This window comes from Leptonotus elevatus, chromosome 5 (genome assembly GCF_054856555.1).
Source record: "Leptonotus elevatus isolate MCC_2025b chromosome 5, RoL_Lele_1.0, whole genome shotgun sequence".
In the NCBI taxonomy this organism is placed as follows: Eukaryota; Metazoa; Chordata; class Actinopteri; order Syngnathiformes; family Syngnathidae; genus Leptonotus; species Leptonotus elevatus.
This window is the reverse complement of record NC_141243.1, coordinates 1,698,301-1,720,954: the sequence shown is the minus strand read 5'-3', so window position 1 is coordinate 1,720,954 and position 22,654 is coordinate 1,698,301. Positions and strand designations below refer to the sequence as shown.

The 22,654-nt window shown below is 44.7% G+C and overlaps 2 protein-coding genes and 2 non-coding genes across 5 annotated transcripts in view; 2 read left to right on the top strand and 2 right to left on the bottom strand.

Annotated features, from left to right (window-relative positions):
• The window catches only part of rasgef1ba (RasGEF domain family, member 1Ba), a 33,004-nt gene that overhangs the window by 6,674 nt on the left and 3,676 nt on the right, over positions 1-22,654 (top strand). The window contains exons 1-9 of one of the 2 annotated variants that reach the window (XM_086076262.1): positions 9,315-9,722; positions 13,261-13,437; positions 13,707-13,829; positions 14,756-14,893; positions 18,547-18,762; positions 19,849-19,923; positions 20,613-20,708; positions 21,430-21,532; positions 22,460-22,539. In XM_086076262.1, coding sequence (XP_085932388.1) covers positions 13,276-13,437; positions 13,707-13,829; positions 14,756-14,893; positions 18,547-18,762; positions 19,849-19,923; positions 20,613-20,708; positions 21,430-21,532; positions 22,460-22,539 — 993 coding nt within the window. In that variant the 5' untranslated portion in view covers positions 9,315-9,722; positions 13,261-13,275. Of the gene's footprint in view, positions 1-9,314; positions 9,723-13,260; positions 13,438-13,706; positions 13,830-14,755; positions 14,894-18,546; positions 18,763-19,848; positions 19,924-20,612; positions 20,709-21,429; positions 21,533-22,459; positions 22,540-22,654 lie in introns of those variants that run through there. The other variant, XM_086076261.1, reaches the window with a different exon arrangement.
• On the bottom strand, positions 1,411-1,482 carry trnaw-cca (transfer RNA tryptophan (anticodon CCA)). The gene has a single exon. It is a non-coding gene; the product is annotated as a tRNA-Trp (tRNA).
• On the bottom strand, positions 1,655-1,726 carry trnac-gca (transfer RNA cysteine (anticodon GCA)). The gene has a single exon. It is a non-coding gene; the product is annotated as a tRNA-Cys (tRNA).
• LOC147173201 (uncharacterized) lies at positions 2,145-8,584 on the top strand. Its single transcript, XM_086076263.1, has 3 exons — positions 2,145-3,412; positions 4,585-5,151; positions 8,055-8,584. The coding sequence occupies exons 1-3, from the start codon at positions 3,262-3,264 to the stop codon at positions 8,501-8,503; spliced, it is 1,167 nt and encodes a 388-aa protein (XP_085932389.1). The 5' UTR covers positions 2,145-3,261; the 3' UTR covers positions 8,504-8,584.

Sequence of the window (22,654 nt, the reverse complement as noted above, 5' to 3'; positions counted from 1 at the left end):
TGTCCTGGTCCTGAGTTTCGTCCTGCGCTAGCGGCTGATCTAGACTTTGGTCCTAGTTGGTTCCTAGACCCGTGTCCAAACTATGACTTGATCCTGCCATTGGCTCTGGTCCCGTTAGAGGTCTGGTACTGTTACAGGCAAGATCGTTGTTCTGCTTTAGTCACATGTTCTAGTCAAGGTCCTGGTCCTGCTGTTAGCAGAGGTTTTTGGATTCAGTGTTCTGGGTCACTCCGCACACTTTAGCGCTGAGAACTTTGACGAGTTTGTGGCGTCCTGCTATTAGCAGGAATTCTGACCTCTGGCTCCCGATGGAATGTGCTGACCCGCATTCCTGATTCCCGTAAAGGCTATTATGTAAGAAACGATCTTTGCCTCCAAAGCAAACACCAAACATGGTCAGTTTCGGTGCCGGGGGTGTAAATTTAGAACGTTTGATTTCCACTTTTAGCCTCTTAAAGTGCTTCCTGTTTTCAGCACATTAGGAAGTGAGACGTTAAGGTGGAAATTCCTACACGTAATCTTCCAGACGAGGTGTGTGCGTGTGTGCGCGTGTGTGTGCGTGTGTGAGAGAGACGAGGGGTATCCAGTCTAGTATTTAAAGCTTTGTTCCCGCTGCCTAATGAAGATGTGAATTTCCCGCCTTTTTCCTGTGTAGTCCTGAGGGAATATCTGTGACATTAATTGGGCCTTCAAATAATATAATATGATATAATATAATATAATATAATATAATATAATATATAATATAATATAATATAATTTTGTAAAAAAAATAGGGGTGAGAATCTTTGTCTCACAATTCAATTCGATTTCGATTTTTGGGTCTGCGATTTGATTCAGAATCAATTTTCGATTCAAAGAACGATTTTTGATTCAAAATGATTTGATTATTTGATTTAGCAGACAGCAGTCAGTCCTGGTATCTGTTTCACCCTGTTCCATTCTCACCAGAGGTGGCAAATCCAGGTCCAGAAAGTCAAAACCCTGCCACAGTTTGGCTTTAGCCCCTGATGCTAGCTAGCTAGCTCGCTAGCTCCCTAGCAGGTAAACGAGCACCATGGGAGCTAGCTAGGGCGCTAGCTAGCACCTGAAAGTAAACACCCTGCCACAGTTTGGCTTTAGCCCCTGATGCTAGCTAGCTAGCTCGCTAGCTCGCTAGCTCCCTAGCAGGTAAACGAGCACCATGGGAGCTAGCTAGGGCGCTAGCTAGCACCTGAAAGTAAACACCCTGCCAGTTTGGCTTTAGCCCCCAATGCTAGCTAGCAGGTAAACGAGAACCGTGGGAGCTCGCTCGTTTTTTTAGCAGCTGTTGCGGACAGTTGCTTTTCTCAACTCTGAAATCTGGCATTTGTACAAACTTTGAAGAAAAAGCACAGCAGGAAATCTTCGCCACAATGATAAGAAAAAAAATGACCCTGACGTGATTTGAACACGCAACCTTCTGATCTGGAGTCAGACGCGCTACCGTTGCGCCACAGAGTCAGTGAAGTTGCTGCGTCGGGATTTGGAAGAGTTGCAAAGCCGCTGCAGGTCCGACCCACAAGCGGCGACGTATATGAACCGCAGACAATCTCGCGGCTGAAAGGGGGAGTTTTTTTTCTTAACTTAACTGCGAATTCATGTTTTCATTACAACTATGGAAAAAAAGAGACATAGGGGGCATCCGGATTTGAACCGGGGACCTCTTGATCTGCAGTCAAATGCTCTACCACTGAGCTATACCCCCATACTGTTGTCTGCGCATAATGCTTAACTTGACAGGAAGTGGAAAAGCATTCCTGATGTGAGTACACGTTGACGTCAGTCAAATGTTGGGCAACGCCACAATGACAAGAGAAATTGAACACGCAACCTTTTGACCTGGAGTCAGACGCGCTACAGTTGAGTCAATAAACAGTCATTCGTGGTCCGGTATCAAGTGCAATCGGGTGCATATTGGATGACTGCAATCGACTTATTAAATAATAATAATAAAATAAAAAGTTATTGATCAAAATGTTCACTTTTTGAATTTTCCATTTTTATGTACTTTCATTTATACAATATTATCCTATTTTTATTTTACTTTTGATTTTAATTATTTTTTGTTTTTCAGTTCACTTTATTCTTTGTAATTCATGTTTTTTCTCTTTTTCATACAGAAACATTTTAAATATTATTTTACTTTATTTTTCATTCATTTATTATTTGCAATGTTTGATTTTTTTTTATTCTTAAACATCTACACTCTAAAACTATTTATTTAGCTTTACATAATTTATTTAAGTGCTTACATCAAACATGAAATGTATTTTTTTTTTTTTTTTTACAGAATGTTTGTTTTGGTTTTCATTTTAAAGTAAATGCGGGCCTCGTAAGGAGACGTCACTTCCGCTTTATATTACAATTGCCTTGTGGTGTTGCCTTATCATTTAACTTCACTCGTTCATGCGCTTTGGTTAAGCACATGAAAGTGTTTCATATGACAATTTTTTTTTTTTAAATGTAGATTTTCATGCTGATGATTGACATGTAATAGGTCAGCAGAACAAAAGCTGAATGGCAAACATGCAAATGTTCCAGCAGGAGATCAGACATGCCTGCGCCTCCCCACAGACTGGGGGGAGGGGGGGGTTGCGATGCTGCAAGGAGGGGGTCGCAGCAGACGGGGACACGTCTCCGAAATCTGAGACAACCTGGAGGAGACGTTTCCTCCCTTGATATTCAAAATACACATTCTGAAGTGCAGGCTTCGTTTCACACAAAGCAACGTCAATACACAACATGGCTGCCATTGTTGTGGCTGAGATGTCGGTAACATGTTGACAGTAACATATGAGAAAGAAAAGACAGAATTTTCTCTTATCTTATTGCATTCTGCCTACAGAATGACAACTAATTGCAACTGCATTTTTTTTTTTAGTTACATGCATTTTAAAATATATTTTATTGAAATAATGCATTGGTTTTATACAAATACATGTATATTATATGATGTATTAAATATATTTTACATGTGTACCTTTAACATATTGCAACGCAATTTAGTACACACTAAATAAATAAACTCAATTTATTATAATTTATGCTGAACAGTTGAACAAAGTAAAGCGTGAAATATATCAAACACGAAACAATACAAAATATGGCAGTGTCATGACGATTTGAAAAATGCTGAAAGAACTTTAACAAAAAAAAACAATACAGGTTTCCTGTTTGTAAACTTTTAAGCAGAGATGAATACTGAAAGATTTATGAGAAACATTTTCGCTTGGGTGTGCGATGTTTACTGGTGCCGTCGCCCGTTTGATGACGTCAAATGCTCGCCGCCCTCACCCGGAAGTGGCGGCGCTGTTTACATTCCTCGCAGCTCGCAGTCCAAAAATGAATCTGCCGACCATCAATTCCACAACTTCTGTGTCCACCACGAGACGTAAGAATGCCTTTTATTATTATTGTTATAATGACTGTAAACCTTACACTTTGTTTGTACTGCCGACTTATATGACGCCAGCTAACCATGCTAACAACATCTAGCACCGCCACTTCCTGGTTAGTTGTCTTGACATTTTGTGATGAATATTGAATCGTTACGCCCCGAAGGCTTTATTTAACGCGTTCTAGTGCTAACTTAACTCCGTGTTTGATGCAGTTTGAAGTGGGTGTTTTCCTTTGAAAAATGTATGCGAATACTGTGCTAAATTACTTGGCTCGGAGTTGTCAGCAGCTTTGCAGAACAATTCGTCACATTTGGAATAATGTCCACATTATGATATGGCATAAGTGCGAATATTTACATTCCGGAATTGCAGCTGTTTGGTCAGGTCTTGTTTATTATATTGAACTAAAGGGGGTGGAGTCATTGCTTATTGTGCACGTGAGAGTGGAGATGCGTTTCACAGCATCGCTCGAAAAAACGTTTCCTTAACGTTGTCTAAGTTTTGACATAGAATGAACAAATTAAAGCACTTTACCTAGTTAGTAAAAGGTAAAAACACGGCAACAATTTATGAAACAGTGCACAACTGACTGTTAGGTCGTTCAGAAAACGACCTAATGATCTGTGGGTTAGAATTGACTTTTTTTTTTTCATTAGATACATTTGATAACAATCCAAAAATATATTTTGACAAACACAATTGTTGATAATTTGAAGCCTTTCCAATGCGAGTCAAGAAGATGTTTAGAAAACTTTTGAACGGTACAGCATGCAAATTCTCAGCTGAGTACTTCTATTATAGTCAATTATTTCTGACAATAGAACAGTTGGTGTTTTTAGTCGAGAAAAGTCAAGAGACGTTTCTCATAGAATAAGATGGGAAAGTGTTTTTAAACGGACTTGTCAAAAATGTTTAGTCCAATATTTAGAGACACCATTTTCTATTCGTTCCATTGTTGTTTCTCTACCAAACGTTTCGAAACATTTTTCCATTGACTAACATGGAAAAGTGTCCCTAAAACTTTGGACCGTTGTCGATCGTAAATGTCATCCCGTCGTCCGGACATATCGACTTTGAATTCAAAGAAACGCATTTGCATTCAATTTGAAAATGTACGCTTTTCTTCCCTTTTCATTGCTTTTTTTTCTTCCTCCTTCTCGTCAAGGCAAGCGGGAGGCCGAGCGCTCGGTCAACTGGACGGCCGAGGAGACGCAGGAGCTGCTTTGCGCCTGGAGCGACCAGCGCGTTCAGAAGAGTTTGTCGGAAAACCTGCGCAACCGCCACGTCTTCAAGCACCTGTCGGCCCGCATGAGCGGCGCCGGCTTCTCGCGGAGTCCGCACCAGTGCCGCCTCCGCGTCAAGACCCTCAAGGCCAACTACGCGCGGGCCAAACTGCAGAGGAGCTCGGACGCGTCCCGGATGTGCACCTTCAAGTATTTTGAGGAAATGGACGCAGTGTTGGGGAGGCCGGCGGACGGCGGCTCGCCCGGCGGTCCTCGCATCCGCGCCCCCATGGCGGAATTTGGCAAACGCAAAATTTTGATCTCCGCGGGAAGAGAGCGCCCGAGCTCCTCCGAGGAAAATGGAGGCCGCCCTCCGTGGCCGTTGGACTTCCACGTCAAGATGGAAAACTGCGACGATTCAGAATTGAGCGACGGCGCATTCCCGGAACCCTCGCCAGAGACGCGGCGGGATCATTTTTTGGGATCGACCGTCCATCCTCAACCTGCCGGTACGTCTTCCTGTGCTTTTGTGAAAAACAAACAAACAAATGTGTTCATTAATAAATTATGTTAAATGTTAAGTTAATGATTAATCAACAACTAAGTGACCATCAAATTAACTCAATCAAACCCAAAAACGTATAAATACTTTTTTTTTAAATACTATGTCCTTCACTCTCAAAAAGGTATTTATGTTATTTATTTATTTATTTATTTATTTATTTTTTAATGCTAGAGCATACAGACGGTTTTGATGCAGCCTCTGACCTGAAGAGGTCGCTTAAAGCAATGGTAGTTATTATAAAAAAACGGCCAGCAGGTGACAGCAGAGTATAAGAGATCAACCAGGGACATGTTGCAAACAAGCTCTTTTTGACAGTGTTTTCAACAGGTTTGTGAATAATGATGACACTTAGCAATATTCTAATGCTAAATAATTGCTGCAGAACGGAAACAGATACAAATATACTTTTTTCTTGATGAAGAAACTCTCATCTTTTTTTTTTTGGTAGGTTCCATGTTTTTAAAGCAATAGAACAGAATATTCTGTGGGCCTTGCGAAATCAGTCAAAATCCAGTAAAACAGCCGGGAGCGAAGGGGTTTGCTTCAGTGAAAATGGCTGGGAATGAGTTCATCTATAATTATTGTTCAGAATCGAGTAATTGTTTAAAGACCTTGTGGACTAAAAAAATTGTCCACATCCTCGGAATTTCAGCTTCTCAACCGTAAATATGCTCCGATTTTTTGAGTCGTCCATGAAAGCAGACCATCGTTGTGTTGTATCAAAATAAAACATTAGCCAACGTCTGCTTTTACTTTGGGAAATGATGATGAAAAATGTGTGCCTATTTTCTGACAAACAAGTAACTGAATCGTAATTGTTTTTGTTGATGCGTTCTCGCCACTGCCAATTTGAATTCATATCCTGTTTTTCAATAAAGGGATGAAATCAAATTCGATTCGATTTATTTCCAAAATAATTGACAGATTTAGCGATTTATTAAAATAATTGTTTGATGCAGCTCTAGTTACGACCCTTTAACCAGCGGACATCGAAACCATTTCAACAGTACTTACTGGCATTCTTTGTCCTCTGTGAAGAGCGACATTTAAATTGAGCTTTTGCAACATCTGGACCAGTAAAAAATGGCGAGGCGAAGGTTTTACGGTATGTTTGCGGCATGTGACCTTCTCAATGGCAACGTGACACGTTTGATCCCAGAAGAGACTCGGGGCAGCAAAGTGGATCGTGCGGATCCTAAATCTTCCTGTTACTTGGAAAATTTGCCGGACGCGACCTGTTTAATGAATAGCCAACGTACAAGGCTTTGTTGTCGATGACAACATTCCTAACAAATGATGTCATCGGTCTTGTTGGCGATGACGCGTCTGTTTAGGAAAGAATTAAAGCGCTCATCATACTTATAAATAACGAAGCCGTTGCAAGTCGGCCGGAGTAGCATGAGGACTACGGACATGATCAGAGCTAAGGCGAAGAAGCTTGGAGCCGGCACTGGTATGTGATGACCGTTCAGTCGTGATGTCGGCGTTAACTGTGTTGGCGATTGGTCGCGTAAAACGACAACCCCCGATTAAGCTTGCATCGATTGGCGTTGCCGCTCTCACTGCGGGCTGAAAGAACAAGATCACGCAAACCAGCCGGCAAAATTGTGTAGCGGGTTTTCAAGAGGGACCTTGTGTCGAACTCCGGTGTTCGAAGGCCACGTTCCTGATGTTTCCCTCCTCCAACACACCTGGTTCAAATGATCAGCTTGCCAGTAAGCTCTGCAGGAGCCTGATCATTTGAATCAGGAGTGTTGGGAGGAGGGAAACATCAGGAAGGCGGCCTTCGAACACCGGAGTTTGACATGCCCGATAGGGGCCCTCGAGGACTAGAGTTTGACACCCGTTCTTTAGAGAAATCCATTCAAAGGGGGCTCAGACTACAGCCACTGCTCCTCCGCACCGAGAGGATCTAGATGAGGTGGCTCGGGCATCTGGTTAGATCAGGCTTGCCCACTTCTGGTCGGAATACAGAAACATCTCAAACCTGGAGGACTCCGGCCCTCGAGGACCAGAACTGGGGAAGCCTGGGGTAGATGGTCTTTGGTCTTTCACTTGCATAATATTAAACTGATTCACATTCACTTACTGATACCGCAGCCATGCCGCCCCAGTCATCCATCCGGAGGGGCCTCAAAGTAGAGCCACTGCTCCACATTGAGGAGCTAGATGAGGTGGCTCGGGCATCTGGTTAAATGCCTCCTGGGTACCTCCGTGGTGAGGTCCTCTGGGAAAGTCTATCCCATCATCATTTTATTTTCCACAAACGCCCCATAGAGACAACCTCGGGGTCCCCTCCGGAAGAGTTGGATGAAGTGACTGGGGAGAGGGAACTCTTTGATTCCCTGCTGCCAAGTGAACAATGTCAATAGGCAGAGGTGGCAAATCCAGGTCCAGAAAGTAAAAACCCTGCCACAGTTTGGCTTTAGCCCCTGGTGCTAGCTAGCTAGCTCCCTAGCAGCTAGCTAGCTAGCTCCCTAGCAGCTAGCTAGCTAGCTAGCTCCCTAGCAGCTAGCTAGCTAGCTAGCTCCCTAGCAGCTAGGTAGTTAGGGAGCTAGCAGCTAGCTAGCTAGCTCTCTAGCAGCTAGGTAGCTAGGGAGCTAGCAGCTAGCTAGCTAGCACAACAACTGAAACAATTAGCGATAAGGGCTAAAGTCAAACTGGCAAGAGAGGACAAGCACTTTGCTCTGAAAGTGTCTGCCTATTTGTCCTCCGTTGAGGTCGTTTACACAAATAAACAAGGTCGTTAGCAATCTGCCTTACGCAAGCGCTTCGCCTCACCGGGAAGCGACGCGAGAATCTCACGTATCGACTTGACCCGCTGGTAACCTTGGTGTCCTGTCACAGTGCCCACCCTGGACGTGGCCAGCTCTCCTCCGCCATCTTCACTGGTGGCGACCGCCCTCGACGACGGCGCGGCGGCCCCCGCCCACCCTGGCGACGACGCCTGCGGCCGCGTCGACCCCGCCCTCCAGCACCTGGCGACCTGCTACCAGCAGCTGCTCTCCGAGACGCGGGCCCTCCTGGCGCAGCTGGAGAAGCAGCGGCAGGAGCAGGCCAGCTGGCACCAGGAGCTCCTGGGCCAGTGGCTGCAGCGGCAGCGCGAGTCGGCCGAGCGGGAAGAGCGGCGCGAGAAGGCCCACATGGAGCACCAGATCCAGGTGCTGGAGCTCCTCACCTGCCTGGTGCGGGAGCAGTCGTCGTGCAAGTGCGGGGGCGGGGCCATGAGCACCAGCGCGCGGGCCGCGGAGGTGTCCACCGAACTGCATCACATGTTCACCAAAGGCGAAAATTAGCGTCTGAATTGCGGCTGTGAAGCCCCAAAAAAAATGTCAACGTTGAACACTTTTTATGGACATTAAACAGAAACAAGTTTTGCTGTCTGTCCCTGTGGTTTTGTTGCCATCGTCAGGACTTGATCTGGATCGGATCTGGATCGGATCTGGATCACACTTGTGTCATGTAAACGCGTGCTGGTCAATTTTGGTGTCAGCAGATCAGGTGGACGAGACACATTAAGTCTGCCATCTTGGTTTGCGGCAGCCATGTTGGGGTCCTTTTCGGGCTCATTGGGAGTATTTGAAAATTCAGCCCACATACATAAGCCAGTTTCATGAAGCAACAAATGAGTTTGTTCGGCGTGTCTGTCATGAGCAGACCCACAAAAAAAAGTCGAGAATCCATGTCCAAAAAGACACCAAATCTGCCATGCATTTGTCTTAAATTTGTTTATTTTCATCTATTTGCAGGAATCCTTACTGACGAAAGAACGTACATTTGTTATGTGGCTCATTCTGTGGCGACGCCTGTGTGGTCATTCCAGGCGGATTAATGGCAAAACTTCCATCTGGGCCGCGTAATCCCACTTTATGTAACACGTACACTAAACGCATGAATGCTCCTCTTAAATATGAATGAGATGTGTCAAAATTAGGATTAGGATGGGAATAATGCAAATCGTCACGTTTGCTTTCCAAAGCAAGAAAAAAACAAACATGGCTTTTTCATTTCATTTCTTGGAATTAATTACCATTTTGTAGATTGATTCTTTCAGAAACCAAATTAATTTTTTCTGTGAAGCAGAAACTCGTACGTATAGAAAAGGTTGTTTTGTTGCGAGATGTGGAAAAACCAACTGGGGGGAAACGAGACAATAGAGAGAAAGAGAAACCAACTGGAGACGAGAGGGGGCGTGGCTGGGCGGCGCGCCTCTCTTCTGATTGGCTGCCGGCCTCGCACTTAAAAAGTCGACGTCTTCGCGCTGAGCTCCGAAAGCTCACATCGAACCTGAGAAGCGAACAGGGAACGTCGCTCACGCACGCCGGAGATCACGCGCCTTCATGCGGCTTGTACTTGGCGGCCAACCCGCTGACTTGTCTGGATCTTTCTGCTTCTTTCTGGTTGCGTTATCGACCTCTCAAGTTCTCTCGTGAGGTGGACAAAAGTATTGGGACGCTTGGAGGGACTTTTTATTTATTTTTTGTGGGAAAGGACGCACGCGCACCTGGAGCGGAGGTAAAATTCATACAAATGTGTGTGCGTGCTCGTGCGTGTAAAATGATTTGGAGGAAAGAAAAACGGCAATAAATTGAATGTATCAGGAGTGGAGGAAAAATAGAAATAATAGACTAATAATAAAAAAAGGAAAATAATTAAGAGAAAATTGTGAAAATTTATAGTCTATACTCATGCTGTTTATTTCCCTTTAGTTAATTTTTTTATTTAAAAAAAATCCCTGGTTGGTACATGCTTTATTTTTATTTTTTTTATAAAAGGAAATAAAAGTGGAGGGGAAGATGTAACAAATAAATAAAGAATAATAATAATTATAATAAGCTAAATCAGAGTGTGAAATAAAAAAAAAAGTGTGTTTTTTGTTTTGTTTTTAAGCAAAAGCCAATTTAGTAGCATGTACAAGATTGTAGGGGAAAAAACAAGTCCATAAACAAATCATGAATTTTAAGCACCAAGTGGAATTAAATAAATAAATAAAGGGTTTTTATGTGCATTTATGAATGTTCATTTATGTTTGTTTTCCATTTTTTCCCATACAATAATAGATATTATAAAGTTCTTTTTTGTTGGCTCAGGGCCACCGTAGTGATCGCAACTCACTCTCCCGAAGCGCAATTCGCTTGAACTGATCGCTTCACACTTGTACTTGTTTCAATCAATGGCAGTGCATTTTCAATGCTCGTGATTGTTTGGAGCCACACGCACACACGTTTACACACCTTATGGCTAAGAGGATTCCCGCCGCCTCTCTTTGCAACTTAATCCAGTTAATCCCGAACTTCCTCTTGACTTGGCCACATTTCCTTTTTTGTGGTTGCAAAATGCTGAACGATGAGATCGTCTGCCTCCGCATTTCCATTTTCAGTTGTCGAAAGTTAGCATTTTTATATTTGCACTGCATTAAAAAGTGCCGTCGGCTGTACCTAATATTGTGACCTGTTGACCGCCATGTTCCAAAACGAGTATCTGAATCGAACTTTGAATGTAATCCAAACGTGTCATATTTGTCCTTGCGTGCAACGCGACGGCTAAACACGCAACGCAAACAAAGTCCCCGGCGGCTTGTTTGTTTGTTGACTCTTATCCGACACGACGGCTCAATCAACGGCAGTGTGCCAAAATCACGCTTTTGTCAATCTGGCGCCCCCTACAGAAAGCCGCTCACCCCACCAAGCCCGAACGACGACAATAGACACCGCGTACTTACATGCTAGTTAGCGACACCGCGTACTTACATGCTAGTTAGCGACACCGCGTACTTACATGCTAGTTAGCGACACCGCGTACTTACATGCTAGTTAGCGACACCGCGTACTTACATGCTAGTTAGCGACACCGCGTACTTACATGCTAGTTAGCGACACCGCGTACTTACATGCTAGTTAGCGACACCGCGTACTTACATGCTAGTTAGCGACACCGCGTACTTACATGCTAGTTAGCGACACCGCGTACTTACATGCTAGTTAGCGACACCGCGTACTTACATGCTCGTTAGCGACACCGCGTGCTTACATGCTCGTTAGCGACACCGCGTACTTACATGCTAGTTAGCGACACCGCGTACTTACATGCTAGTTAGCGACACCGCGTACTTACATGCTCATTAGCGACACCGCGTACTTACATGCTAGTTAGCGACACCGCGTACTTACATGCTCGTTAGCGACACCGCGTACTTACATGCTAGTTAGCGACACCGCGTACTTACATGCTAGTTAGCGACACCGCGTACTTACATGCTAGTTAGCGACACCGCGTACTTACATGCTCGCTAGCTCTCGTCTATTTATTTGATTTTACTGCCAGTTGATTTTGTGCAACGGTTGTCATTTTTCAGTTTCTCCCTCCTTTTACTGCATAAGGTTTGAACGAGCATCACTTTGTCATTAGCACAAAATATCGGTCTTGTATTACTGAATTAATTGACTCGGCGCTATTGATCTCCGCTCTGTGATCCGTTCGATCAAAGCACGACACCTGATCCAATCCCAAAAGCCCTTTTATCTTCCCGTGACATCATCTCGCCTCAGGCCTTTTTGCGATTTGTTCCCGTTTGTTGTCCAGTGATGTCACACGCCACATTCCCGCTTGGGTCGCTTCACGCGGCCTGATTGAACGAGCGGAGAGCACCCGATACCTCATCCCAGAAGCATTCGGGTCCAAAAAAATTTGCAGTCCCCGGAGCCAGTTTCACTTGGCGGCATGAGATTCGTTTGGCGCGTAGACCCGCAAAAGTCTCAGGAGACTCGACGCAAAAAGACGCAAGACGTCTGATCATTTGCTTTGCAGCGGCCATTTTACACTCACTTTGAGAATGTCAAGGGCTCCTTTGATTTGAATCGACTGTCGTTTCAGTTAAAAACATGAAATCTGGTAGAAAAAATGCGCTAAAAAACACAGGAAGTCTAATATTTTAGTTTGAAGTTCCATTTGCTTCCAAAACCAGAACTGAACCTTCAACACAAACAACGTCATGAAACAAACCAACACACACACACACACGACTCCCATCTTTCGTTTCACGCACGCGCCCTCACAAGAAGGCCGCGTGCGCCGGCGCTATTCATCACCACAAGTGCGGGACATTTCCATGAGAAAAGAGAGCTCGGCGGCGGGAACATCTGCCGCGCCGTGTGGCAGCCGCGATCACACAAAAAGATAAAAACACTTCATGCTAGCTTTTAGCATGTTAGCATAGCCAGATCACAGACAGGGTTAACTTTAGCAAAGACGCTGGATGCTCATTGTTTTTTTTAGTTTTTTTTTAGCTAGCTAGCAATTATTGCTAGCTAGCTAACTTAACCAACTTAACTAAAAACTGTCAGTTTTGTTTACGAAGCAAGAGTATTTTTTTTTTTGCCTGCCAATTGTGTTTTTTTTTTTTGTCTGTTAACAATCAGGATTTTAGAATTTGCGTCTTGCTAATGTTGCTCATAAAGGCCAGTTTTGTTTTCTTCTTTGCTTCGCTAGCGATCAGCATTACATACACACACAAAACAGAAAAGGAACCGATTTCACAAACTCTTTGATGTATTTTTTCTGGCGCAACTTTAGAGAAAAACATTATCAGCATTTTCTTTTGGCAATTTGAAGCACATGCGTTTTCGGTTCCATGGCAACAAGTAACAAACGGCGCTAATTAGCCGCGCTGTTGTCCGTCCCGATTTTCCATCTCGACTGTTTTTTTCATCCGTCTTCGGCCTCCTCGTCTGTTTTGTCTTCTTTCGGGGCGTCGGCTGGTTTTGGCTCGTTGAGCTTCCTGCGGTTCCCGGCGAGGTCGCGGCGGGTTCAGTTTAGCGGCGCGTCCCCGAGGCGCAATAGCGGCCATCTCTAATCTGGCGCGGCATTCCCGCTCTCGCACACCGCGGTTTTTCCTCTTCAGCGCTCGCGTCCAAACAAAGCAAAGGCGAAAAAGGGACGTTCGCTTTAAAAAACGGTCCCAAACAAAAACGTCGACGCTGGCTTTTTCATTTTTTGGGAGCGTCCTTGCGTCAGCGTCTGCGGTTCTGACCCGCTTGTCTTTTGCTTTTTGCAGGACAACAACAACAACATGCCTCAGACACCGCACAGCGCCGGAGGCTACAACAAAAACTTCTACCAGGCCAAGGAGGAGGTCTACTCCGGACTCTCCTACCGCGACAACAACTTGGCGTCCGGGTCCTTGGAGGCCCTCATCCGGCACCTGCTGCCCACCGTCGACTATTATCCAGATGTGAGTATGTGAGATTGTTTGAACATCCAGCCGCGGAAGCCCGATTGACTCAAATAAAATACATTTCGAAAAGACAAAGGGAGGTCTGCCATCTTGATTTGAAATGAATAAATGGAGTCCTTTTCAGGATTTGTCCAAGTAGCCCCCGCATAGCATCGTGTTGTTCGCTAGGCTTGCCTAGCATGAGTAGATCGACAGAAAAGCCTCAAAAAGACAAAAAGACGGCGGCCATTTCCCGTTTGTGACCTCATTTGTTCCCCCCCCCACAGAGGACGTATACCTTCACATTCCTGCTGAGCTCTCGTCTCTTCATCCAGCCGCACGAGCTCATGTCCAAAGTGTGCCACATGTGCGTGGAACAGCAGCGACTCGGCGACCCGCAAGCCGACAAGGTGGGCGCGGCGCCGACGTTCCCGTTTAACTCTTTGACTGCCATAAACGTTATATAACGTTTAGTAAAAACCTACGGAGGGGCGCCGAGGACGTTAAAAGACGTTCACTATGTTTTTTTTTTGGAAACGGGTGGAGGAAAGCCTTGGGCAGCTGTGCTGAAAGTATCAAGCAGATCTAGTTAGTATAATGACTCGTTTTGGCCCCTAGATGGCAGCGATGACTCTCTTTGGACAAGATTGGGTGGGCGTCAGTAGAAGACGTGAGGCGGAGCTAGAGTGTTGAGGGGACAATGGCTGATGAAGCAACAATGGCGACCGGTTGCAAGCAGCTCACGCTTGAGAAAAACTGTCGTTGGAACATCCACATAATTGTAGATAGTACCACAGTTGCACACATTTGTAAATAGTTTGCCAAATAGTTTGCCAAATTGTTGTCAAATTGTTACACTGTTGAATGTAAATAAACGTATTTTGCTATCAAAAAACACTTTTTCATTCTTGGTGCTAGTGTTTTATAGAAGTAAAGCACTATTTAGGTGTTTGTGGCATCATTCATGGACAAAAAGAAGTGTAAAATTTACTAGAGCACATGAAATAATATCGTTTCACTAAAAGCTTTGATTTCTCCGTATTTTGGTCCAAAACAAGCGCATTTGGGTGAAACTAACCATTTTCTATTGTTGATTACTAAAGAACGGAATAAGGTAGAAACAAACTTTTTTTTTCTGATGAAAGATGAGAGTTCAATCTTTCATTTGGTAGTACGTGTGTTTCCATAGTCCAAACAGAAAATTTTCTGTGGACCTTGAAAGATCAGTCAAAATGCTTAAATCGGCTGGCAGTCACAGCATCCCTTTTCTGAAAACGTCTGGCAGTCAAAGAGTTAAGCAAATCCGACACTCACGCCACATTTGCCGCCATTCCAGATACGGCTCAGGAAGATGGCGCCAAAGATCCTCCAGCTGTTGACGGAGTGGACGGAAACCTTCCCGTACGACTTCCGGGACGAGCGGATGATGCGCGGCCTGAAGGAGCTCACACGTCGACTCTCTACCGGAGATGAGGTGGGGACGTGAAAAGGAAAAAAAAAACGGATGCTAATGCTAAGCTAGCCTGCTCACCTAATGTCGTAAGCCCTCGAAGAAACCGTATTCTTTCCTAGCTTCGGAGTCGTAGCAGCGGTGAGCCACCTGCGGGTCAGCTGTTAGCATTGTGCTACGAGTTAGCATAAGACCCGTTGGTGTGTTTCTACCATGGGAACCGCTTGTTTGTTTATTGCGTGTGTTTTGGGGGTGTTGGATGCTAACAATAAAGCAGCAGGAGGAGCTTGTAAAGAGCAGATGGGGAAGGCAAACATCCATCTGTCCGAACGGGAGCCCCCCCCCCCCCCCTGTCCCACACCCATTAGCACTGCCAAAGTCGCCCCCTCCCTCCCTCCATTGTTTGCCGAGCAGGTTTCACATGACTCGCCATGAGTACGGATCCCCTTTTAATCTCAAAATCAATACGTGACACATTAACAGTGATGTCATGAGATCGACTCGCATTCCCTGAGACGGCAAGTTTGTCTTTGTACATTTCACGTTTTTATCATATACATTTGAGTTATACATTTACATATATTTTTTTGTATTCATACAACTGAAATAGCTTGTATTGTATTTGATTGATATATTTTTAGTTAAAAAAAATTTTTTTTTTTACTTTTGTCGTAAACGTTTAATTTTTGCAAACTTAATGTATGGATTTTTATTCACGTTTTACTCTTTTATAAATAAGTAGCTGTCCTTTCTTGTATTTGTGCAATTAGATTAATAATTTTTCCAAACTTTTAAATTGTGATTTATTCTCATATAATTTTAAGTCCCCATTCCCCCACCTCATATCTTTGAATTATTATTTTGTTTATATAAGTTTAATGTAAGTATTTTTACTTAGTAGAAAATCCTATTTTTTTACCTTTTTGGTACATTTAAACATAGTCCACAAAAGTTATACTACATTTTATTTGATATAATTTAATTTATGTTTTTCTCTAAAAAAAATAAAAATGAATTGTTTGTATATTTCATACAATATTTAGCAGAATTTTATTCACTTTAATTTAAAACTGAACCATGTATTTAATTTTTTTTAATACTTTTAACTATTATTTTCACATATTGTCTTAATTCCTCCCCTTTATATTTCACACACACACATATATATATATATATATGAATAAATAATCCAAATTCCGCCAGCACATTGACTGCAATGATGCTTGAGGTCCGTCCAATGAGGCGTTCACGGAAAAGTGATGCAGCTTAAAATAAAAAATCAAAGTATTGTAGTCACAAGACAAGTAATCTGAATAAAATAAAGGCGCCTTTTAGAAGACGCGAGACGTCCCAAGAGTTCAAAGTTAGCCTGGAGCAAATCCAGCACATCACATTTGTGCTCGCTGTTGACTTTTTGGAACATTTTGTGCGTCTTGCGGAGGTGAACGAAGGATTGCGCAGTCCAACATCTGCCGCTGCCGGCATTGCGGCCTCGTAATTGTCTGTCATTAGCGACACAGAAAGGCGGAAGGGAATGAAGAAGATCGGCGCTCCGCTGGCGGCGTCGCTAAAGACGCTTCCGACTTCTTTCTTTCAAGTCAAAGAAAACCACTTGTACATTTTTATACTTTGACTAATCTTGTTTTCTGGGACCGTTGGTAGCCATTGATAGGATTTCAATTTCAAATCTGACTCTAATCTTGTAATATTTGAATACGGCCACGCCTCCTTAAAAATACAATATTAATATTGGATAACAAAAACATGAAAAAAAATCTTTTAACATTACAAAATAAAAACATTAAAAAAATCTTTTAACATTACAAAATAAAAACATTAAAAAAATATTTTAACATAACTTTTTTTCTTGGAAAAATACGATTTTAATTCTGTAATATTGTGACTTTTTTTTACTTTTATATAGTAACACAACTTTTATTTTCTCTAAATAAATAAAATGTTAATCTTTATTTTATTTTATATATATATATATATATATATATATATATATAATCTTGAATTTTGACTAAGACAAAAAAAAAGTTTACTTCCCCCCCCCCCCGGGAAACTGTATTGCTTTCTGCAATATTGTTAGCAATATCGTTAGCCTCGTCGTGTCGTTGCCCGTGTCGTATTCGAACGTGTTCTAAAAACAACAAAAAACGCAACAAATGAAACAAGCAAAATGAGTTCAGATAAAAAATTTGCGAATTCCCGTGACTTTTATGGCTGACAGTCGACTCGGACAAAGAAATAACATTGATATATTTTTATCAACATTATGACAGTAAGTAAAAAAAAAAGTAGAGGTGTCAGGCAGTTGAATTTTTAATTGTAATTAATCGCATGATTTCAATAGTTAACTCACGATTAATCGCACCTTTTATCTATACTTACTAAACGATCTGGCGCTTGATGTGAAACGACAGAATCTCGTTCTTTTCTGCGGAGGTCAACTGGAAGTCGTGGATTTGTTTTGATTCACGGCACCGGAATGGGTTCTCGCCACGCCCGATTACGAGCTGAAAATGTCGTCACGTGGTCGCACCCTGGGAAAAAAAAAGTTGCGGCTGGTCCTCCCTGGTGGAGGTTGGGTGTTGTTGCGAGGGTTTGTTTTTGCAGACTTTGGAAGCCTGAAACTTGGAACTTAAACTTGTGCAGGATGTGGTGGTGAGAAATCCACAAAGTCAAACATATGCGCGCCCCCGCCCTTCCGTGGTTTTTTTTGCCCCCCCCCCCCCCCCCCCCCCCCCTTATGTAACCGAGTTAAGTGTGTCAGTGCGGGATTGATTATCTAATCTTGGCCTCTTCAGAGTCCAGGCCACCGGGAGCCTGTTCGGCCCCCGAGGCCAGGAAGCCAAAAGGTCCGTCCGTCTGTCCGCCGGAGAGGACGTAGCGATCTTGACGGGAAGGAGCTTGCGTAACCGAACCCGAGGTCGTCGTTAAGCTGCACAAACACGGGCGGCGTGCTTTTTGCGGTTTGGGCCCAGTTCGGTTCACATGTCAACGCTCTCAGAGTAGTTTGGGGGGGGGGGGGGGGGGGGGTTTGGTTCTGGCTGCCGTCTGCGCAGACAGAAATACGCCCTTGCAGACAAACACGACTCACCAAAGGTTTGCATCCAGTCAACGTCTGCCATTTTGTGCAAAAGCAAATTGTCTTGGTCGTAGATTTTTATATATTTTTTTTGAAGGCACTCGATGAACGAAATTTCAGCTCTTGTATCCTGCCATCTGTTTTCCCGAAGCTTCCTGGGCAGCGACGGCTGATCCATGGAGGGCGCTAGCGTGCCACCCCAGCACGGGCAACGGCCATTCCTTAACTGGAAGTCAGTCAGCAGGGGTGGCAAATCCGGGTCCAGAAAGTAAAAAAACCCTGCCACAGTTTGGCTTTAGCCATTGATGCTAGCTGGCTAGCTGGCTAGCAGGTGGACGAGCACCATGGGAGCTAGCTAGCTAGCTAGCTAGCTAGCTAGCTAGCACCTGGGCCTAAAGCCAAACTGTGGCAGGGATTTTTTAACTTTCTGGACTGGATTTGCCACCCCTGTGACGGCCAGTTAATAATGTGTAAAGTTGTTTCCATCATCTTTGTTGCCTGCTCAAAAAGTTTGACAGTTGCGATGAATCGGACGGCGGCGAGGCACAAGCGCTTGACGGACTGCCTGCGTTTCCCCCGTCAGATTTACAGGAAGGCGGCGAGCCAGCTGAGCCAGGGTTTGATCCGGAGGCTGACGGTCCTCAGCCAGTACCAGGAGGCGCTGGTCAAGATCAACGCCGCGGTGGCCGAGCGCCTCGCCGTCCTCAAGGCCAAACCTCAGGCCGCCGCCCACAGGGGCATCATGGCCGTCTGCAACGATCCCTTCACCGTGGCGCAGCAGCTGACCCACATAGAACTGGTGAGAACCAAAACCGGAACACAGCAAGACTGATCAGTTCCCATCCGGAGTCGCGGGGGGGGAATGGGTTTGTTGGCAGTTGCCTCAAAAGTGATAATTTTGCCGCAATTCCGGTCACGTCCTGAAGTTGTCCATTCAGTTCCTGACCGAGAAAACCACCAAAATGACCATCCAAGGTTCACATCACATGATGTTCCTGTTTCCTGTAGTCCGGAGGCTGAAAACAAAAATCTTGTCTAGTCAATTTTTGGGAAGGCTCGGATCACCAAAACCCAAAAGGCAACCTCAGGAACAAGTTGGCCTAAAAACTCCTGAATGCTGTCATTGGGACCTGCAACCACATCCGATCACTAAATTGAGCTCTGAGATCACCGATGCCCCTCTAGCGCCTTCTGACCCAGACTTCCCCAATCCCGGTCCTCGAGGGTTTCCGTCTTCCAGCAGACCCGATTCTAAAGATCAGGATCGTTATCAGGCAGAACTTGCTGACGAACTGATTTCTATGAACCCGGTGAGGATGGAAACATCTCAAACCTGCAGGACCAGGATTGGGGAAGCCTGCCCTAAACCGAACCCCCCCAAGTGTTGCCCTGTTTTGATGGGTTCTGTCGACACCCCCCGTGCTTCTCTTTTGGACCTCGAGCCTCCCAACACGACCACACACACCGTTATAGCAGCCATCATCGCTTTTAATGACTATTTTGCTGCAATTCGCTTTAGAAACCGAATGGGTTTTTGGTTTCTGTGTTGAAAACGTTCTTGACCTGGAAAACCATCTTGTAATAAGCAAAACAAAAACATGGTTTCGTCCCTGAGGCTGAAAACGATCCAAAATCGTGAACCCACTTGGAACCACATCCCAACCCCCCGCCGCCCTCATTTTTGACCTCGAGCTTTCCAGCAAGACTACGCATGCTTCTTCCTCGAACCCTTGACATCAACAGGGAAAACGAGTTCCCAGATCTGACTGGCGTTTGTTTTCGCACCAGTTTCAAATTCCTCTTGAAACAAACTGAGATACCCATAAAAAGACTTTTGGGTTTTTTTTTATTTAAGAATTCAGGATGTTGTTCTTCCTTTTCTCAGGAGAGACTCAGCTACATCGGACCCGAGGAGTTTGTCCAGGCGTTCGTCCAAAAAGATCCGGTGGACAACGACAAGGTAAAAAAAAACAAAGTCCTTCTCTGAATAAATCAGCAGATAAGGCATCCATTATGCAATGTTGTGGCTGCGGTTTGACCCACTTGTCGGGGGTCCAGACGGATTTGGCGTTGACGCAGCGCGGGGCGACCGCCTCGGGTTCACGTCAGGGTCAGGTGGCACCAAAAGACAAAAGAAATATCCAACGCTGAGCTCGTAAAAATAGAAAAAAAAACACAAAAGCGCTCTCGCCCAGCAATTGGCTTCAAATCCCGGCGGGATCTTGGATTCGATGATGCATCGCTTAGCAACCGCAGTTGCCGCCGGACGTAGACGGGCGGGGGGGGGGGGGGGGGGGGCGCTCGTTCAGGCTCGCAGGCTGCTAGGCAACAGGCCGATGTGGGACGCGAGGTAATGAGGGAGGAGGCAAGGTTGCCATTGTGCCTCGGGCCAGCCTGCCACGGACCTCAATGGGCCCAAAAAGTGGAAGGCGGCCCCCCAGGGTAGAAGGGGAGGGGGCCCTACAAGGGGGGGGGGCTACAAGAGGTGAGCGGCGTGAGGCCAAAGGAATGCGTGGAATTAAATCAAGCAGCGACCTCACACAAAGGAATTACACCGTTCTGTATTGTTCCTCTGATTGCACTCGCTTATGCTAAGCTAAGTAGCTTAGCTGAAATTCAAAGTGTTTGTTGTTGTTGTTCTTGATGCAGAGCCACTTCAGTGACCACAAGAAGGCCGCCAACCTGGAAGCCTACGTGGACTGGTTCAACAGGCTCAGTTATCTGGTTGCTACGGAGATTTGCACGGTGAGTAGCTTATAGTGCTAACGCGCAATGCTAATGGTCAATGCTAACTAATTGACCTTTTTTTTTTTTTCATCTCCCAAATTCAAATCGACTTTATTGATGCCTAATTGTGTTGTATGACCTTGTAAGTTGTGGCTCGTGTTAGCACACGTTTCGCATTACCTTTGAGATGTTTGCCTCGGAGCTAATGGTCAGTTGCGTCGCTAAGTAGCCAAAAAAAACTTTGATTCATTCAGACTAAAACATTTTAAATGTGACTTTTTACCCGCTTAAATGTCTTGTATTGACATATCAGTCATGGTTAGCATTAGCAAATAATCAACATAAAGTTTTGGCATTAGCTTTGAAGCTAATTACAAACTTGATTCCTCGTAGTCGAAAAAAAGGCTTTATTTTCAAAAAGCATTTTTTAAAATGTTGCTGTTTTCACACTTAATCGTTTTATATTGACTTCAAGCGTTACCGAACATTTAGCATCAGCTATGAAACGTTAGCTTTAAAGCTAATGGCTGATTCCAATGTTTTAAATATGATTTTGTTTGTGCTTAAATATCTGGTTAGCATTTAGCATTAGCTTTGGATTGTTAGTACAGTATCGGAGTTTATGGTCGTTTTATATTCGGCAAGTAGTTAAAACCGCGGTGACTTTGGCGCCAACGTTTGTCGCTAGCAGGCTAGCTCTTCCTCCGCTGAGTGTTTTTTTGTCTGCTTTTCTTGACAGCCCATGAAGAAGAAGCAGCGCGCGCGGCTGGTGGAGTTCTTCATCGACGTGGCGCGCGAATGCTTCAACATCGGCAACTTCAACTCCCTCATGGCCATCATTTGTAAGTTTTGCTCAGCGACCGCGCACCCGCGTCCTCATCTGGACACTTCGTGCCCTTACTCTCACTTTTGATTTAAAAAAAAATATATATAATAATTTATTATACCAAGCTGCCATTATACACTTTCCCATAACAAATCCTCAAGTGTGTGCGTCACCATTTGGGATTAAAAATGTTGAAATATGCACTTGGTTTTGACTTCTATGTTTGGGGGGGGGGGGGGGGCGGGGCATCTGGTCAGCCTGTGCTATGTGGTGGGGGGTGGGGGTGCGCAAACAATCAAAGCAGATGGAGGGAGGGGTCAAGATGTTTTTCTTTTTTTGGTTGGGGGCGGGGCCATTCGAACCACAGCTGTTGTCGGACCATTGGTGGCTGAGATGCAAACAAAATGTCTCCTGGGATCCAGGAAGTGTTGAACAAAATGTGTGCCAATCGATTTTGCTCCAGACTCCAATGTTTGAAATGTCTTTTTTTTAACTGAATTATTCCTGAAGAAAGTGCGTCACTTTAATCTGGACAAGTGTCACCCCCCATAGTGGGGGGGTCAGGAAGTGGGCGGTTAAGTCTGGTAACCCTTGCAAAAGCCATGACTGTCTCTTGTCGCTGTTCTGTGAAAAACACTTCTGTCCATTTTGTTAAAAAAAAAGAAGTTTTTGTGACGTCTGCATTCCGTTTCATCCCAATAAACGTAAAAAACGTAAAAATACGTGTTTTTCACAGAACAGCGTTAATGTTTAATGACGCTGTCCCGAACCTGGAACCTCAAGACCTTCTGAAATGTTTTGTATGTGACGCCGTCGGATGGGAGTTTTTTCAACGGCATGAAAGGGGCCTGCCGAACCCTAAAACCTTGTCCTTGCTGCGTTGTTGCGCGCCAAATGGGATTGCTGCAAGTGCTTGACGCGCCGCTGTCATTTTCCCTTCCAGCCGGCATGAACACGGGTCCCGTGTCCCGCCTCAAGAAGACGTGGAGCAAAGTCAAGACGGCAAAGTTTGATATCTTGGAGGTACGTCGTTTTTTGTCTTGGCGGCGGGGGCGGGGGCGGGGGGGGGGGGGGGCGGAGGATGGGGCGGGGGGGGGCGTCCCAAAACTTTTGTCTCCAAAGTGTATTTGTCCCGCGT